Source organism: Ailuropoda melanoleuca, chromosome 6 (assembly GCF_002007445.2).
Source record: "Ailuropoda melanoleuca isolate Jingjing chromosome 6, ASM200744v2, whole genome shotgun sequence".
Classification (NCBI taxonomy): domain Eukaryota; kingdom Metazoa; phylum Chordata; class Mammalia; order Carnivora; family Ursidae; genus Ailuropoda; species Ailuropoda melanoleuca.
Window position 1 is genome coordinate 76915634 of NC_048223.1, and position 20839 is coordinate 76936472.

At 36.2% G+C, this 20839-nt stretch overlaps 1 protein-coding gene across 3 annotated transcripts in view; it reads right to left on the reverse strand.

Moving 5' to 3' along the window:
• The window catches only part of CFAP70 (cilia and flagella associated protein 70), an 89743-nt gene extending 68904 nt beyond the window's left edge, over nt 1-20839 (reverse strand). For 2 of the 3 annotated variants that reach the window (XM_034662685.1, XM_002920403.4), the window contains exons 1-5: nt 20685-20839; nt 19003-19094; nt 17818-18004; nt 1796-1894; nt 1547-1626 (exon numbers count right to left, since the gene is read on the reverse strand). In XM_034662685.1, coding sequence (XP_034518576.1) covers nt 1547-1626; nt 1796-1894; nt 17818-18004; nt 19003-19065 — 429 coding nt within the window. In that variant the 5' untranslated portion in view covers nt 19066-19094; nt 20685-20839. Of the gene's footprint in view, nt 1-1546; nt 1627-1795; nt 1895-17817; nt 18005-19002; nt 19095-20566 lie in introns of all 3 variants that reach the window. The other variant, XM_034662684.1, reaches the window with a different exon arrangement.

Sequence of the window (20839 nt, forward strand, 5' to 3'; positions counted from 1 at the left end):
TGGATTTGATGAAAGGCAGATTTGGGGATTGGTTGTACTTAGGGTCCAAGGAAGCACTCATACTGGTGACTGTTACATAATGAATAACCTCCCCCTGCAACCAGGAATATGAACACAGACTAAGAAGAAAAGATGGCCAAGGTCAGAACCTTCACACGTAAGACACAGGCAGAGGAAAGAGGTCTGGTGCAGGAACCAGAAAACATACAGTCAGTGAGCAGGAAATGAGAACACCAAAGGAAAGAAGATTTTAAGAAAGAGAGGCATTGAAGAATGTGACACCTCTGATCAATATGTCTCCGAAAAGATAAGTAAAATGTCCCTAAATTTTCTAATTTGTATAACTCAATCAAGACAGGGAATACTTGAAGATGAATTAGAAATTCTTTTCCAAGGACAGGTTTATGTCATTTTACTCTTGAGAATAACCAGTACAGATGCTTAAATATAAAATTAATGAGAATTCTCAAGTGAATGGAAATTAAGTGTCATATATTTTTTCATTGAATGTGTAAAACAAGTAAACACAGCAATACTATGAGCAAACATCCTAAGGACTAATAATCCGTCTGACTAATTTTTCTTCTAAAGATAATATAAGGAAAATCAACAGTATATAAGCAGGGAGCCTGGACCAATGAAGGCAGACTGAGCTCAGATCCATACCTCTTTCTAGCACAAGTCATATGATATTATAGAAAGATACTAAATTATACCTATACATCCAATAAAAGAATAATGCTATAATATCCCTGGAAAATAAGAAATGTTATCAATGGACTACATATTTATAGGAATCTTAGAAAGACAGAAAGCAAATTAAATCAGATCTTAAAACAAAAAACCAAACAACCTAGAAGAAATCAATCACAGTCTAAAATAAGAGAGGGAGAGGACCACAGCAGACGCAGGAGTGGATTATGGCAGTCCAAGGTCAGAATCAACAAGAGGCAGGAAGGGACCCACAGCAATGGTTAATTAGGGAAACTGCATTCTGCATAGTTGGGTCATTTGGACCCTTCTCTCTCTTTTGCACAACAGAAGGCAGCTGTAGTACCTGCTGAAGATAGTGCACTTGCATCAGAGAGGCAAAAGTAATGCCCCAAGAAGCTACTGATCCCCAGGAAGATGGAAAACACAGCCCAGAAGACAAACCAGACCACCAGAGCCTACCAATTCAGGCTTACTGTGCCAGAAAGTGTGTTAGGTGCATTCACGTATTATTCAATTTAATCCATCAGGACATAGCTCAAGAGGCATTTCCATGGTTAAGCTTTCTCTACGTGTACCCCTGGGCGAAGTAAGCAATAACTACTCTGTGCCCACATGCCCCACTACACTATTAACACACTGATTTTAACCCATTATGTATAGATTATGGACTCCTAAAGTAGAACTCTGATTTATTTATTTTTGTTTCCCAGAACTTAGCACTCTGTGCCTGTGAAAAGAATATACCTGATGAACTGGACTCAACTGAATCAAATCTTTACAACAGACTTGGTAGACTGAACAGCTGAAAGTTGAGATTCATAACTCTGATTACCTTAACACCTGACCGAAGAGGTTCTAAAGGCGAGCCTGGCACAGGGTGCAAGGGGACCGTCCTTTCAAATGAACTCTCTCCTGCAAAAAGAAGGCAAATCAAGCCATAGAAAGAAGGGTTAGGCAGAGATAAATGTGCTCATCTTTTTATCAAATCCCTCAAATCCACTGAGGCTTATTTTTGCACTTCTCTGGAGCTAAATTTTATGAGCTTTCCTATATCTGCTTTTGAGCAAATAACACATCTGACCTTCCAGTAAAGGAAGAAGGTCCACCACAGCTTGACCAAGAATTAATGTCTTCTCATCTTTCTGTTTCTTTTCCTTTGGTAAAACTTCAGTCATAGTTACTAGAAAAATCAAAACAAAGAAAATGAGAACATGTCTGGGTCATCCATCAGATAATTATGGTGCAGCAAACAAAAAATTGTCAAAGAAATCTAAGGGAAATTAACTTGAAACCTGAGAAGGCACCATTATTGGTGGTGACTAATAATGAGGTCACCACCTCAGTGACCTATTAAACTTTTTACATACATGGTACAGTAAAAAATAGACTTTACATCATAATCATGTACACACGTATGTATAAAAGTAACTGATACTTATGATTAAAACAAAGCTCTATATAATATTCATACTTACTGACTGAAAGCCCCTAAGCATTTTGTATTCTATTTCATGTATTAGAAATCACTGGTCATGATCCCCTTCAATCAATTTTAGGAATGAGTAGAAAGTCGCAATCTGCAGTTTGAAAAATACTGTTCTACATATTACCATTTTGCCTATAATAGGACTTAGCAAACCTTAGAGTGATTTACAGAGCATACATGGTATGTACCAGGTTTTTCACTGCAACATTACTTGGTGTATGTGCTTATCTGTTATGAAAAATTTGAAATACACAAAAAAGTAGAGAGATTGGTATACCAAATGAATATCTATATAGCCATCACCTGGATTTAACAATAGTTAACATGCTGTCATATTTACTTCATCTATTCTTGTTTGTGGAAATACTTTCAAGCAAATTACAGACATCATGACATTTTATCCCTAAATATTAATGTATGCAAATTCAAAATATGGCATTTTCCTACATAATCACAATAACTTTATCAATCTAGCAAGTATATAATAATAAAATTAAGTGTAATTACTTAATTTATCTAATGCCCAGTCTACATTTAATATTCAATTATCTCAACATTGATTTTGTAGCTTGTTTGTTCAAACTAGGATCCAAAGACCAACATGTACTCTCTTTGGATGAGAACATACAGTTCTCATGTTTTTACATTTCTTTTCACTTAGAACAGTCTTTTCTCTCACATACATTTTTTTTCTATGACACTAATTTGTTGAAGACATCAGGTCAGTTGTTTTATAGGCTGTCTCATTTTCTGGATATGTCGCCCCCTCCCCCATGCACGTGTTTAATTTGTTTCTCAGTTCTTGTTTCCTGTAAACTTAGGTTCATCTTCAGTATTTTTGGCAAAGATAATACAATTTGATAACATACATGCCTATGTGGTATGTTATCAAGCTCTATGATCTTTGTTTTCAAAAGTAATTGCAAAATATTCTTTTTTAATGTCTTTTTTTTTATTGTGGTAACATACATATTAAATTTACCATCCTACACAATGGTATTAAACACATTCACATTTTTGGTGCAACCATCACCACCATCCATCTCTGTAACTCTTTTCATCTTCCAAAATTGAAACTCTATATCCATTAAACAATAATTCCCATTCTCCCCTCCCCCTGGCAACAACCAGGATCCCTTCTGTCCCTATGCATTTGATTATGTACCTCATACAGCATTTGTGTTTTTGTGACTGGCTTATTTCAGTTAGTATATTGAACTCAAAGTTCATTTATGTTGTAGCTTATGTCAGGCTTTTTTTCTTTCTTATGGTTGGATAATATTCATTTGTATATATATGCCACAGTTTGCTCATCCATTCTGTCAACAGACATGTAGATTCCTTCCACATTTTACCTTTTGTGAATAATGCTGTTATGAACATCAGTGCAAAAATATTTCTTTGAAACCCTGCTTTCAATTATTTTGGATATATTCCCATAAGTAAAATTGCTGGATCATATAATTCTATTTTTAATTTTTTGAGGAATGACCAGCTTCCACAGCAACTATACCATTTCCCATTCCTGCCAGAAGTGCATACAGATTCTGATTTGTCCACAACCCTTCCAACAGTTGTTGTTTTCTGTTTTTTTTTAATAGAAACCATTCTAATATGTATGAGATAATATCTCATTGTAGTTTTGGTTTGCATTTCTCTAATGATTAGTGATTTTTTCATGAGCTTATTGGCCATTTGTGGATGTTTGGAGAAATGTCTATTCAAGTCCTTCGCCAATTTTTGAATCGGGTTGGCTTTTCTTGTTATATTCTGAATACTAATTCCTTGTCAGATATATGATTTGCAAATATTTTTCTGCCATTCCGTGAGCTGTTTTTTACTCATAGATAGGTCTTTTGATGCACAAGATATTTAAATTTTCAATAAGTCCAATTTCTCCCCTCTTAAAAAAGATTTTATTTATTTGTTTGTTTATTTATTTTAGAAAGAGTGGTGTGAGAAGTGGGGGGGGGCAAGGAAGGTGTGGGATCTCAAGGAGACTTCATGCCAAGTGCAGAGCGCAACAGGAGGCTTGATCCCTTGACCCCAAGATCAAGACTCCGAAACCAAGAGTTGGCTGTTCAACTGAGCCACCCAGGTGCCCTTAATTTCTCTCTTTTGTTACCTGTGCCTTTAGTATCCTATCCAAGAAATCATTGCCAAAACTAATGTCATGAAGCTTTGTCCTATGTATTCTTCTAAGAGTTTTATTGTTTCCCGTCTTGCATTTAGGTCCTTAATCCATCCTGAGTTAATTTTCATATATGGTGTTAAGTAATGATCCAAGTTCATTGTTCTGTATACAGGTATCCAGTTTTCCTAGCACCTATTGTTGAAAAGACTGTCATTTCCTCTTAAATGGTCTTGGCATGCTTGTCAAAAATCATTTGACCATATGTGTAAGGGTTATTTCTGGGCTCTCTATTCTACTTCATTGTTATATACGTCTCTTTCTGTCAATACCATACTTTTTTGATTACTCTAGTTTTGTAGTAAGTTTTGAAAACAGCAAGTGTGAGATCTCCAACTTTGTTCTTTTTCAGGATCATTTCAGCTCTTTGGGGTCTCTTGTATTCCATATGAATTTTAGGATGGATTTTTCTGTTTCCGCAAAAAAAAAATATCATTGGGATTTTGATAGGGATTTCACTGAATCTGTAAATCGGTTTAAGTAGTATTGACATTTTAACAATATTAACTTTTCCAATCCATGAATATGCGATGTGTTTCAATTTGTGTCATCTTTAATTTCGTTCAGCAATGTTTTGTAGTTTTCATTGTACAAGTCTTTCATCTTCTTGGTTAAGTTAATTCTTAGGTATTTTATTCCTTTTGATGGAATTGATTTATAACTTACCTTTCATGTTGCTCATGGTTACTATACAGAAATGCAACTGATATTTGTATGCTGAATATATATACTGCCTTTAAAAAAAAGATTCATTCATTCATTCATTTATTCACTCAGAGAGTGGAGGAGAGGGGCGGAGGGAGAGAGAAACCCAAGCAGACTCTGTGCATGGAGCCTGACATGAGGCTCAATCTCACAACCCTGAGATCACGACCTGAGCCAAAATCAAGAGTCAGACGCTTACCTGACTGAACCACCGAGGCAACCCATATCCTGCTGTTTTATCAAAATCATTTATATAGTTTATTCTGGTGTGTGTGTGTGTGTGTGTAATCTTTAAGGTTTTCTACATATAATCATATATAAAACTGATCATATAATCTGCAACAGAGATCATTTTACTGCTTCCTTTCCAATTTGGATGTCTTTTTTTTTCTTTTTCTTGCCTAACTGCTCCGGTTACAACTTTTAATATTATTTTGAAAAGAAGTGAAGGCAGGAATCCTTGCCTTGTTCCTGATATTAGAGGAAATACTTTCAGTCTTTCACCATTGAGTATAATGTTCATTGAGAAATTTATATATGTTTTTTATGATTTTGAAGTAGTTCCCCTCTATTCCTACTTTGCTGAATTTTTTTTCATGAAAGGGTGTTGAATTTTGTCAAAAGCTCTTTCTCTATTAAGTGAGATGATCATGTGAGGTTTTATCCTTCATTCTGTTGATTTGACGTATTACATGGATGGAGTTGTATGTTGAGCCATCCTTGCATTCCAAGAATAAATTCCACTGGTCATGGTGCATAATCCTTTTAATATGCTTCTCAACTTGGTTTGCTAGTACTTTGTTGAGCATTTGTGCATCACTGTTCCTAAGAGACATTGATTTGTAGTTTTCTTATAGTGTCCTTGTCTGGCTTTAGTGTCAGCATAATGCTGGCCTTATAGAATGAGTTAGGACATATTTCCTCCTCTTCAATTTTTTTGGGTAAGTTTCAGTAGTACCGTATTAGTTCTTTAAGTATTTGGTAAAATTCACCAGTGAAGCCATCAGGCCCAGGACTTTTCTTTGTTGAGAGATTTTTTTTTAATGTTTTTTTATTATATTATGTTAGTCACCATACAGTACATCCCTGGTTTCTAATGTAAAGTTCGAAGATTCATTAGTTGCGTATAACACCCAGTGCACCATGCAATACATGCCCTCCTTACTACCCATCAGAGATTTTTTTATCACTGATTTAATCTCCTTATTAGTTATAGTTCTATTAAGATTTTCTCTCTTTGTGCTTTCATCTGGTAGTTTTGTGTCCCTAGGAACTTGTCCATTTCATCTATGTTATCCAATTTGTTGATGAACAATTTTTCATACTACTCACTTATACTTTATATTTCTGTATAATTGGTAGTAATATCCACACTTTAATTTCTAACTTTAGTTATATGAGTCTTCTCTATTTTTTCTTAGTCCATCTAGCTAGAAGTTTGTGAATTTTGTTGATCTTTTAAAAAAACTGACCTTTGAGGGCACCAGGGTGGCTCAGTCAGTTCGGCATCTGACTCTTGATTTCAGTTCGGGTCATGATCTCAGGCTCCTGGGATCCAGCCCCATGTCAGCTCCCTGTTTAGTAGGGAGTCTGCTTGGGGATTCTCCCTCTCCCCATTCCCCCACTCATGTGCACACTCTCTCTCTCTCCCTAGAATGAATAAATCTTTTTTAAAAACCTGACTTTTGGTTTCATTGATTTTCTGTGTTTTTTATTCTGTATTTTGCTTACCTCTGCTCTAGTTTTTATTATTTCCTTTCTTCTGTGGGTTTTGGAGTTTTGTTCTTCTTTTTCTTCTTTTGTTCTTCTTTCTTCTTAATACCCAATGGTATTAAGTGGTATAGATTGTTGATTTGAAATGTTCCTTGTTTTTTTAAATTTTATTCATTTTTAATTCCAGTATAATTAACATACACTGTTATATTAGTTTCAGGTGTACAACATAGTGATACAACAATTCTATACATTACTCAGTGCTCATCATGATAAGCACTTTTAATCCCCTTCACCTATTTCACCCATCTTCCCACCCACTTCTCTCAGGTAACCGCTAGTTTCTTCTCCATAGTTAAGAGTCTGTTGTTTGGTTTGTTTTTTTGTTTGTTTCTTAAAATCCATATGAGTGAGATCATACGGTATTTATCTTTCTCTGACTGACTTGTTCCACTTAACATTATATCCTCTAGATCCATCCATGTTGTTGGAAATGGCAAAATTTCATTCCTTTTAATGGTTGAGTGTATTCCTTTGTATCTACATACCACAATTTCTTTATCCATCCTCTATTGATGGACACTTGGGTTGCTTCCATATTTTAGCTATTGTAAATAATGCTGCAATAAACATTGGGGTGCATATAACTTTTCCGATTAGTGTTTTCATATTCTTTAGGTAAATGTCCAGTAGTGGAATTACTGGATCATATAGTAATTCTATTTTTAATTTTTTGAGGGGCCTCCATACTTTTTCCACAGTGGCTGCACCAGTTTTCATTCCCATTAATAGTGCATGAGGGTTTCTTCTCCACATCTTTGCCAACACTGTTATTTCTTGTGATTTTTTTAAAAAGATTTGAATGGGCTATACTTTCATGTTTCTTTGTATGCTTTATGATTTTTTTTTGGACACTGGATATTGAATCTAACAATGGGATAAGTCTGGAAATTATATTCTCCCCTTTCCCAGGGTTTACTGTTTTTTGTTGTTTTTATTTTTATTTGTCATTGTTGTAAGCTGTGTCTGTGCTGAGGATCAGCCTGAGGTGTAAGATTAAGGTCTTTCCAGGTCTTTTCTTAGCCTTTCCCTGGACATGCATGGTCACTTTCTAGTTTTCCCCTTATTTGCAATTTTTTTAAGTGTCCTAGTTGTTAATGCCTGGTTCCTGAATGGGGAGAAAGAGAAAAAGGTAAGGAGGGAAAGGATGCTGCCCTTTAAATCCCTTGGTAGTTTCAACAGGATAGGAAGGGTCTTACAACAATGGGATGGAGGGAAGTGCAACAACAGCTGATGGCCTCTTTGTCTGCACCTCTGTGATCAGAAGCAACAATCAGCAATTAGAGCACAGATCCACAATACTTGAAGGACAAGGTCCTTTTAGCTTACTCTGGCTCCAGCAAGCTGTGTGCAAGCTACTAGAGGAAAACATACAGGGCTCCCTGCCACATACCTAGAGGGGGTGCGGAATGAGCAGCTGGTACTGTGTTAAAATCTGAAATTAACCAAAATTAATCACAATTAGCCATCCAAACCTTCCCCAGGAAGTTGCAAGCCTTCAACAGACTCCAGAGTTCCAAAATAGTTATATCAGACAGAACGTAGCAGTGCAAGTGTTGTGTAGGTGGGAGACAGATTCTTGGTGCTTCCTACTCTATCTTCCCAGAATCTTCAACAATATTCTTTTTATAAATTTAAAAATATACTTTATCAGTAGTAAAGCCCAATTTTCTTCCCAACGTTGTTTGTCTTCTTGGTTTTGTTTTGGCTCAATCATGCCAGAAGTGTGTCTATTTTGTTAGTCTTTTAAAGCAGGTTTTGTTTTGCAGCTCTTTTCTAGTGCTTATTTTCCAATTAATTACTTTTTGCACTTTTCTTAATTCTTTCTTTTTATATTCTTTGGGGTTCTCTGTTATTTTAGTAGCTTCTTGAGCTAAATATCCAACTCATTTGCTTTTAATCTTTTTTATGTTAAGGGAACCATTTTATTAAAGATAGGCCTTAACATATACCATAATCAAACAATTTTGTGTCAATTGGGCATGTATCCATTTTTTAATACACTCAGAGCTTCAAAAACGACATGGTCGAAGCCCTCTTTCATCTTTTTAGAAGACTTATATGCTGTTAACAAACTTCCACTAGCAAAGAGGAAACTTTCTTTTACACAGCTTAACTCTTGATGAATTGGAAAGAAGAGGTTCTCTGCATGAAGTAGCCTCTCTGAAGAAAGTCTAAGGGGGAAGATGACAGACACTATATTGCAGAGGATACTCACGGTCTCCTGAAAGAATTTCTTTTTTTCTGTTTTCATCACTACCTTCACGGTTTCAGTCTAATTTGTGGGCTCTATGCAGAGGAGGAGTGGCTTTTGGTTGACTTGTTAATTTGTATACTTTCTTTCACTCTTGAGCAGACAGTAATGTTTTATCATTATAACTCCAGTGGTGTTGAGTTTCATGACTCTTCTCACTACCAAAGATGCTTTTCTCCCATTTGAAGAATGGAATAAGCCAAATTAAACTTTTTACTTTGAGATAATTTCAGATTCACATACAATTGTGAGAAATAATACAGAAAGCTATCTTGTACCCGTTTTTCCCAATGGTAACGTGTTGCATTAACTACAGTAAAATATCACAACCAAGATACTGGCATTGATTCTGTCAAGATACAGATCATTTCATCACCACAAGGATTCTGGTTACCTTTTTAATCCATGTTATCCTTTTAAAGCCACCTCCACTATCCTCCTTCTTAACACCAGGCAACAACTAATTTGGTTCTCCATTTCTATGCTTTGTCATTTCAAAAATGTAATATAAATGTAATTTTACAGTATGCACCTTTTAAGATTGGCCTTCTTATTCAGCATAATTCTCTGGAGATCCAATGAAATTGGTTTGTGTCCCAGTAATTTGTTCATTTTTATTGATGAATAGTTTCATAGTATGGCTCTATGTTTGTTTAACCCATGTAGGGATAATGGGGTTGTTTCCAGTTTTTGACTATAAAGCGCCTATAAACTATTTACTGGTTTTTGTATGAATATAAGTCTTCATTTTTTCTGGGAAAAAGGGCAGGAGTGTAATTCCTGGCTTATATACAGTGGTTTGCATGTTTTGTTTTTAAAGAAATTGCATACTGCCTTCCAGACTGACACTTAACATTCCCACCAGAAATTCTGACATTTGACATTTCCAGCAGGAATGTATAAGTGATCCAGGTTCTTTGCAACCTTGTTGGAATTTGGTGTTTTTCACTATTTTTAATTTTAACCATTCTGATATGTGTGTAGTGAAAGTTGTATAGTGATATCTCATTGTGGCTTTGATTTGCATTTCTCTAATGGCTAATGATTTTGAAAACTTTTTCATAGGTTTATATGCCCTCTGTATTTCCTCTTTGGTAAACTGTCTCTTCATGTCTTTTGCCTATTTTCTAACTGGATTGTCTGGAGTATTTTTTACTGTTGAATCTTGTGTTCTTTATATATTTTAGAGACTATTGCTCTGTCAGATTGTGATTTGCAAATATTTTCTCTCACTCTGTAGCTTGTCTTTTCATCCTCTCAACAGGGTTTTTCACAGAGCAAGAGTTTTTAATTTTTATGAAGTCAATTCATCAGTTTTTTTTTCTTTTATGGCTCATGCTTTTGGTTTTAAGAATCTTTACCTAACCTTAAATCCTGAAGATTTTCTCATTTTTTCCTTAATGTTTTGTGCCTTTACATTTCTCATTTAAATCTGTGATCTGTTTTGTGTTAATTTTTGTATAAGTGTGAGACTGAAGTCAAAGTTCATTTTCTTGTGTACAGGTACTCAATTGTTCTAACATCATTTCTTGAAAAGGCTACATCTCCTCCAATGAACTGATTCTGCACTTTTATCAAAAAATCATTAGGTCCCTGGTTGGCTCAGTCTCTGTAATGTGTGACTCTTGATCTCAGAGTTGTATGAGCCCCATGTTGGGCGTAGAGATTACTTATAACAAAATCTTAAAAAAATCATTAGGCATATTTAGATGGGTCTATTTCTATTTTTTCCATTGATCTCTGTGTCTATCCTTCCACCAACACCACACAATTTTGATTAATGTAGCTATATAATAAGTCATGAAATCTAGTATAATGATCCTTCCCATTTTATTCTTTTCCAAAATTGTTGTAGCTTTTCTAGTTTCTTTGCCTTTCTATATACATTTTAGAATAGTCTTGTCCGTATCTGAAAAAATCTTTCTCGGATTTTGATAAGAATTACATTCAACCTTTGTATCAGTCTGGGGAGAACTGATGTCTTAACTATGTTGAATCTTCCAGTCCATGAGTAAAGTGTGTCTCTCCATCTATAAAGATTTTTTAAAAATTTCATTCAACAGTGTATAGTTTCCAGCATGTAAGTGCTGTATGTTTTGTTAAATTTACACTATTTCATTTTAAAAAGCAATTGTAAATGATGTATTTTTAGTACCAGTGTCCAAGTATTTATCACTAGTTTATGGAACTATAATTGATTTTGTACATTTACCTTGCATCCTATGATCTCATTTTTCTTTCTGGAAGTTTTGCATATTCCTTGAGATTTTCCACATAGACAATCATGTCATCTGCAAATAGGGACAGATTTATTTCTTCCTTTCGGATGTAGATGCCTTTTATTTCCTTTTCTTACTCTAGTGCACTGTCTAGTACTTCCAGCTCTGTGTTTATAAGAGTGGTGAGAGCAGACCTTGATTTGTTCTCAACCTTAGGGGGAAAGCATTCCATCTTTTGCCATTAAGTTTAATGTTAGCCTTTGTCAGTTTGATGAAGATCCCTCTCTATATATTTTTCTGAGAGTTTCTATCATGAATTGGTGTTAAATTTTGTTAAATACTTTTGTCGTTTTGACAGTATGACTATATGCTTTTTCTTCTTTAGACTATGAACAACTATGTTCATTCCAGGGATCCAACCAACCGTGGGTCCCTGGAATCAATCCCACTTCATAATCATGTATGATTCCTTTTATTTATTGAATTCTATTTGCTAGTATTTTGTTAGGATTTTTCTGTCTATATTCATGACAGATACTGGCCTCAAATTTTCCATTTGTGTACTGTCTTTGTCTTGTTTTGGTATCAGTGTAACACTAGCATCATAAAATGAAGTGTTTCCTCCTCGTCTATTTGCTGGAAGATTGTGTAGAATTAGTGTTAGTGTTAGTTATTATTTTTAACTTTTGGTAGAATCCTTCAGTAAAACTCTCTGGTCTTGGAGATTTCAATTATGAATTTAATTTCCTTGACAGTTACAGGGCAACTGTATTTATTCATATAGGATGAACTGTGATTTGTGTTTTTCAAAATACTGGTCCATTTCCTTGTCAAATTTATGTATATAGAGGTGTTCATCTCTTTATTATTCTTTTAATGTCTACTATCTGTGATAATTTGTGGTGTTTTTTCTCTCCTCCCACTCCCTGCTTTTGGCCAGTCTTCCTATAGGTTTGTCAATTTTGATGTTTTCAAATAACCAGCTATGTTACTTGTTTCATTGATTTTTCCCTATTTTCATTTTATTGCTTTCTGCTTTTACTTTTATCATTTTCTTCTGATTTTGCTCTTCTTTTTCAAAATTCTTGAGGTGACAGCTCAAATTACTGATTTGAGACTTTTCCTCTTTTTTAATGTACGCATTTAGTGCAATAAATTTTCTCAGTTCTTTAGCTATGTCCCACAAACTATTACCTTGTATTTTTATCTCCATTCAGTTCACTGTTTTGTTTTTTTTTTACTTCCCTTGAGACTTCCTCTTTGACCCATGGATTATTTGGAAGTGTGTCTATTTGTTTTCAAGTGTTTAGAGAGTATCCTGTTCTCTGTTACTGATTTCTAGCTTGATACTCTTGCTATCAGAGAACACATTACTTTAATTCATTTAAATGTGTTAGGTTGTTTATGGCCCAGAATATGGTTTTGGTATGTGGTTTGTGGACTTCTGAAAATAATGCATATTCTGCTATTATTGGGTGTTCAATATTGATTAGATATTGTAGGCTGATGGGTATTATTGAGTTTTCCTATATCCCTGTTGAGTTTCTATCTAGTTATTCTACAAATTGAGAGATGGGTGTTTATGCCCCCAACTATAATTGTGGATTTGTCTATTCACCCTTTCAATTTAATCAGTTTTTGCTTCACATATTTCACAGCTGTTGTTTGGTGCATGTATATTTAGTATGACTATGTCTTCTTGGTGGGTTAACTCTTTTATCATTACATAATGAACTTCTCTGTCTCTGGTTATTTTCTTTGCCTAGTCTACTTTATCTGATGGTAATACAGTTACTTCCACTTTTTGATGAATGCGTGCATATACATCTTTCTCTAGCTTTTTACATTTTACCTGACTCTATGGTTATATTTTGAGTTTCTTATAGACAGCATATAGTTAGGTCGTGTTTTTTTAATCCACTCTGCAATGTCTGTCTCTTGATATATTTAATATAATTATTAATATATTAGGGTTTAAGTCTGCTGGGGGTTGTCCTCTCTTTTTTATTTGTTTTCTTTCTTTTCTGCTTTCCTGTGGATTGTATGAACATTCTTTAGAATTCCATTTTCATTTATCTATAGTACTTTTAAGAGTATTTGCATAGGTTTTTTTTTTAGTCATTGCTCTAGGTACTGCATTATATATACATTACTCACTACAGCTTATTACAGGTGTCATCAGTTCAGTAGTTGGAGCGAAGTACAGAAACCTTACCTCCTTTTATGTCCCTTTGCCTTTCCTGTTTATAACTGCCTAAAATATTTTCTCAATATACCTTTAGAACTGCATCAGTGTTATACCTTGTTTCAAGTGTCAAACACAGTTTAGAAAACTCAAAGAGAAGGAAAGTTTACTTTATCCAATTTTTGCTTACCACATTTTTTTTCTTCCTTCCTGGCGTCCCTAGGTCTTTCTTTTATCATTTCTGTTCTGTTTAGAGAACTTCCTTTAGCCATTCTTTCAGGGTAGATCAATTGGTGACTTTGTTTTCTTTAATCTGAGAATGTCTTGATTTCCCCTTCACATCTTTTCTCTGGGTATTAGATGCTGGGTAACAGTTCTTTTATCACTTTGAAAACGCCATTCCCTTTGGGCCTCCATGGTTTCTAATGACAAACTGATGTCATTCTAATTGTTTTCCTTTACTTTCAGATTTTGTTCCGTCTTTAGTTTTCAGAAGTTTAATTATGATGTTTCTTAGTATGATTTCTTTGGGTTTATCCTACTGGGGATTTGATCAGGTGTATGTCTCTTGCCAAATTTGGGGAGTTTTCAGGCTTTACTTCTTTGAATATTTTTTCAGTCCCACCCTCTTTCTCCTCTCCTTCTGAGACTCTGATGACACTATTAGATCTTTTGTCCTAGTCCCACGGCCTCTGAGACTCTGTTCACATTTTTTTTTAAGTCTACTTCCTCTATATTATTCAGATTGGGTATTTCTGTTGTTCTATCTTCTAATTAACTGATTCTTTCCTCTGTCTCCTCCATTCTGTGGTTGAGCCCATTTGCTAAGCTTTTCATAAGCTATTGTATTTTTCTGATCTAAAATTTCAATTAGGTTCTTCTTCATATCTTCTATTTCTAAGAACTATTTCTCTGTTGGGTCTATTTTTTTCATTTTTTTCCAGCATGTTTGCAATTGCTCACTGATCCATTATCATGGCTTTTAAAAATCTTTGTCTAATAATTCTAATATATGTTATCTTGGTGTTAGCATCTAATGATTGCTCTTAAAATTGAACACTACATCAAAAACTAACAATGTTCTATATGTTGACTAACTGAACATTAAAAAATTAAAAAAATAAAATGTTAATACAGTCAAAAAAATAAAATTGTTTGAGATCTTCAGGTTCTTGGTATGATGAGTGATTTTCATGTGCTCTTGGACTTCTTGTATGTTATGAAACTCTGGACTTTAAACCATCTGTTTTAGCGGGATTTTTTATTTACACTGCTAAAAAAGAGGAAGGGGAGGGGCACTGCTCCACTGTCCCCCATTACCGCTGATGAGGGGTGAGAGTTCTAGTTCCTTACTTCTTTCCACTGATACCACAGTGGGTGTAGGCTCATTATGACTAGGTGATGTTAAGTCTCAACACTACTTTAGGCCTCCTCTGACACCACCCCAGTGGAAAGTAGAATGGCATCTTGTTCCTGCCAGATTGGAGCCAAAATCCAGGCTCCCTAGGTAGTCTCCATTAAAACCAGATGGTGAGAGAGAGGGCCCATGACCAGAGAGCACAGAAGCCCTAGCTTCCTATTTGGTATTCTTGAACACGACCCAGCTAGAGCACCTAATTTCAGCTTTGCAAGAGTACAAGTCTAAGTGCTCCATTCAGCTTGGGTGTGAGTGGGGCCACATTTTTTTGTTTGTGGTGTTTGGCTAGAGCAGAGCAATTACTAAGTTTTCTGTCTTGGTAGGCTGCCCTTTTCCTGGTCTTTGGTTAGAGCAGGTTTCTCCTAAGTTTTTTTTTTTTTCCTTCTCTTTTCTTTTCTCTCTCTCTCTCTCTCTCTTTTTTTTTTTTTTGGTCTGCACTCATTCAAGTTTCCAGGTTGCTAGCTTCTTCAGTATCAAGTCTGGGATATACAAGGCAAGAAGAAAACCCAAGCAACTCACCACTATGTCATTCTTTATGTCTCTTTCCTCCTTCTCTCCACCTTTCAAACTCCCTTATGTTTGCTTTACATAGAAAGTCTGAGGTTTGCAGTCGTACTTAGTGAAAGGAATAGGAGAATGTATATATATTCCAGAGGTTCTGTTTTATTATTTTAAGTAGGCACCATGCCCAGCATAGAGCCCAACATGGAACTTGAACTCACGACTCTGAGATCAAGATCTAAACTGAGATCAAGAGTCAGAAGCTTAACCGACTAAGCAACCCAGGCGCCCCCAGAGGTTCTGTTTGAAATCCTTTTTTTTTTTTTTAAAGATTTTTTTTTTAATTATTTATTTGACAGAGATAGAGACAGCCAGCGAGAGAGGGAACACAAGCAGGGGGAGTGGGAGAGGAAGAAGCAGGCTCATAGCAGAGGAGCCTGATGTGGGGCTCGATCCCATAACGCCGGGATCACGCCCTGAGCCGAAGGCAGTGGCCTAACCGCTGTGCCACCCAGGCGCCCCTGAAATCCTTTTTGATTGCTAATGACTGCACTTGAGAGCGTAAATCCATCTCTAGGTATTACTTTAGCTATATCCCACAAATTTGATACTTGCTGTTTTACTGTTGATTGATTCTAAATGCTTTATAGTTTTTCTTATGATTTCTTCTTTGTCCCGTGAATTATACATAAGTGTGTCTTAAAATTTCCAAATGGACTTTTTTTTCTGTTTCTGTTATAGATTTCTAATTTTGTTGACTTGTATTTTGGTCAGAAAACTTAGTCTGTAAGCCACTGATCCTTTGGTATGTGGCAGGACTTGTTTTATTGCTTAGTATTTAGCCAGTTTCTATTGTATAAATGTTCCTTGTGTGTTTTAAGAAAATAAATATTATTTAATGATTGCCATAACCTTATGATTATTATTTATCAGGAAAGACTTTTTTCATCTATCCAATGGCTAGACACATATGATAGGGCATGGATATTTTTTTCTAATCCATTCTTTTTGAGAGTCTTGGCTTGTTGTAAAGGGGTTGGTCTCAGTCTCAACTCCCATCTACAGCAGCCCAAGTTCTCTGTTTGTCTAAGACCATTAAAACCCAAGCCCCTAGTACTGCCCTTCCCTCCAACACCAGCACACAGCAATAGCAGCTGTTCAAGAGTTCCAAGTTTCAGTTCCTGCTTTGCTTCTGGAACAAAGGGCTGGCCCTTTCTTTCTCATGGATTCAATGACACATTTAAAACAATGTTCCAGTTTTGCCTTTCCCATCTAACACGCCAGGGAGGAAGGCAATTAGGACACTGACACTCTTACTTGGGGTTGGAAGTGACAGAGAAGCACAAAACAAAGAAGAAAGAAGTAGAAGGGAATGACCAGAGAGTGTGGATCAGATGGAGGCCTCCATGGGTGACTGATTCCCACCTAAGCCAGATCTAGGAATCACTTTTCCGGGGCAGTGCTTCCCAGGAGTCACCAGAGACTTGTTTTTACATGCAGCTTCCTAGGATCCTTCCCTGGCTATCATGAATTTAGTAGTCTAGGGTGGGACTCTGAAGACTATTTTCTCCCAGAGCCTCAGGTGACTCTTATGGAAAAAAAAGTTTAGAATGTAATGCTCTAGAATACTGTATAATTCCCAGGTCCCACTTCTCTGGGTCTGGGATCTTGGAAACTGTGGTTTTTGGCAGGTGCCACAGGCGATGTGCCACTAAAAAAATAACAAAACAAAAATTAAGAGTATAAGTTAAAACAAAAGCCTTAGACTAGTATATAGGTGTAAGAACAAAGTATGTCAGAGATAATACTGTGTACTTAGAAACTGTGAAAGTGTGGATACAGAAGTCACATATCATATTCAATCATTCATTGAACAAACACTTTTGAGCCCTTTTATGTCCCAGATATTTTTAGGCACTAGAAATTCTGAAATAAATAAGATACAGACCTGAACTTCAAAAAAAGTGTACAGAAGTACTGTATGCAGAATTACAGGTTGCCAAGTAAAATACCAGATGCCCAATTAAATTTGAATTTCACATAACTAATGAATAATTTTTTAGTATAAGTGTGTCCCAATTTTCTTTTCTAAATCTGGCAACCCTAAATATAGGGATATTTAGGAAGAGTTCCCAACCCAGCTTAGGAGATAAGGGCTGCAAAGTTCAGTCAAATGTCAAAAGGGCTTTGATACAAACTGATAAAATTAGCAGGCCATGGAGACTGCTGCCAAAAGCAGGTAGGACTCAAGTTATGTCACGTTATTCCTAGGTGAAAAGGTAAGGTGTGTTCATTTGTCTCCCAGTTACTAAATACCTCAGAATCTCCTTATACTCAACATAATTAATACTTTTAGTACCACAAAGACTTACAGAACACAGGTTTGTGGGCAAGGTCATCTAAAGTAATTCCTCCTTCAGGATTGTATTCAAAACTGCTCGTGAAGTTGTATTTTGCAGTTCCTTCTGGAGACACCGTAACTTTTGCAGAGTCTCCCAGAACCACTTGATTGAATTCTGCACGAATAAAAGTAACTGGAGTATCTCCTTTAAAACCCTTCTGTTGACAGAAAGATACCATTTTATGATTATAATCAAATAGAGAATTTTCCTACACATCTGGCAACTCATTTTGACTTAAACTAAACAGCATTTTCCATGTTTTCTTGAAAAGCTATATCACAAACATAAAAGGGGTAGGTAGAAAGTCATTAAACAAATCTAGTTATAGCTAACTGTAACATTCTATTTAAATGCCATTATGTTGGGAGTTTTTAAAAATAACTTTTGTGTTTACATGATTATAAAAGTATATTGTGCAACATTTTAAAAAGTGAGAAAAGCACACAGGAAGACAAATTACCTGTAATCTCACTCTAACATGCAAGTACGATTAATATTTTAGAATATATTTTCTAGTGCTTTCCTGTGAATATATATATATGTATATATGTGTGTGTAAATTATATATATATATATATATATATATACACACACACACATACATCTTTTATACATACCTTTTAAAACAAAGTAGAGATCATTCATTACATCTTGTTTTGGAATGAGCTATTTGACTTCATAATAGTGAATGAATATTTTGCCATTTCATTATTCTTGTAATTTTTAAGTTACCTCATATTGTAGTTTTATTATTTAAATTCACCAAATGAAATTAATCGCAAAAGAAACTCTAGAAGAATTCAGATATTTTTCAGAAGAAATGACCTGGTGTCTAGGAAAACAAAGTCACTTCTTGTTTCACCTGTTAAATGTAGTATTCGAATTGCCAGGTATTTCACACACATAGTGATGTGATCTGCTGTTACATAGTCTAACAAAAAGGAAACTGAGAAAGAAATGCCATTGCAATGTTAAGACCAGCAGGTCTGGTGTTATAGGAGGGTGCAAAAGCATTCCTCCCACTGGTGTTCCCAACACTTCTTCACGCAACCTGCAGATAGATGTTTGTCAGGGAAACCTGAACTCAGAGGCAAATACACTTTCAAGAAGAATGAATAAACTAAGAACTTCTCTAATTTCCAAAAATAACTTTACCAAGTCATATCCATCTGTCACAGTGATCTGCACAGGTCTGCCTGTTGATGACACCTGCTCCATATCGGCACTTGGGCAGTCTTCTTTGGTCTCTGTAAACATAATAAATCAACCTGTCCCCTCAAGTACCATAGCTGCAGAAGTACCCACATTACATAATAACCAATACTAGGGGAGAACTTAGGAAAATGCCATAGCTAGTCCAGCATTGTTTTGTGCCCTTTCCAACCTTTGCTGCTGGATAGTGCTTTATAGAGCTGGTCACAAGAAGGATTCCAGCAGTTAGTGCCAACATGGTCTTTGTGCATGTAACTAAGCCATCAAGCACAAATCATCCCAAGACAAAGGGGGGAGGAATGCCATCTCCCTTACTTCCCAACCACCCCCATCTTTCATAGTATTCTTCGATAGACTTATTTTTTTTTATGTACAAAGCTCCCCTCAAAGGTTACTTAATCTCTCACTTTTAGAAACATATACTTTGAAAACAGGAAAGAAACAGCCACATAGAATAATGGTTAGTCCACTAGCAAAAGTTCTGACATATGTCTTATTTAGTCAGAGATATTTTCTAATTATTTTACAACATTAAGGACACAATTTCAAAAACAAATTGGATATGTTTAAGAGAGATTCTCTGCCTCAATTCAAAGTTGAACTTAAGGCAATTCAAACGTTTACTCAGGACATACTATGCTACCTGTATCTAGGACTGGTGGTACAAAAAAGAAGGCAATACTTTGCTGTCCCCAGGCTTTACAATTATTCTGCCTCTTCTCAGCTACTTCCTCACTTTCAGTCATCTAAACATCTCAGATCACTTGTTCAACACCATGTCTCCAGGCTCATTCTGGGCCTAAGTAACCCTGACAATTTTCTTATCAAATTCACATTAGATATGACCTTTTACATTACTCTCCTTCTTTCCTTTTCAATAGAACCACATGAATTGGGCCTTCACTAGCCTGACCCTGGACAAAAGTCTAATTTCTCTGAGCCTCAGTTTCACCTTCTGTAAAAAAAAGATAATATAACTTCTGATGTTTCCCATTTGTTGCAAATATCCACTAAAACAGTAAAACTGCTTAGCCTATGAAGTAGGGCACAAACGGTATTATTAATGTGCAGTGCTTTTCCTGAATGCTCAATTACTCCCTTCAAGACAAGTAATCTCTCACTCGTATTTATGGTGCCTGGGTGCCCGACAAGATGCCTTGTCTTAGCGGCATACTTATTGCATAACGAATGCAAGAAATCTGGCTAGTTACTTATGGTCAGGGCAGTGCGGCGGGAGGGCGGGGCTCCTCTTGCCCACAAGAGGCATCCATTTCTTGTCGTATTGCTCATAAGAAAATGCAAGGGAGGGGCACCTGGCTGGCTTAGCTGGCAGAGCATGACTCTTGCTCTCCGAGTTGTGAGTTCGAGACCCATACTGAGTGCAGAGATTACTTAAAAACAATCTTTAAAACAAAAGAAAATGCAAGGGAACAGACACATCAGACACAGGTCTGATGAAGGATATGATGGTCGGGGTGTCGTCTGGGGACAGACGCGCAGTGCGCACCTACTGCGGGGTATCCGGAGCAAAGCGGGAAGGGGGTCTAAGCCCGGCTTCAGGTGGGAGGCCTGGGGTTGGGAGGAACGTCCACGCCTAGCGGGATCGGTGGCGTTTAGGTCCGTACCAGAGTGCCCTGTGTTGGGATGTGGCCTTGCGTTTCAGCCCGGCTGCAGCTGAAGAGAAGAGACTGAGGGAACGGGGTGTGGTCACAGCGCCACGGTGGGGAGGCCGGTAGCAGGGGGCTTTCTGAGGAGAGACTCAGACATCTTACCTCAGGCG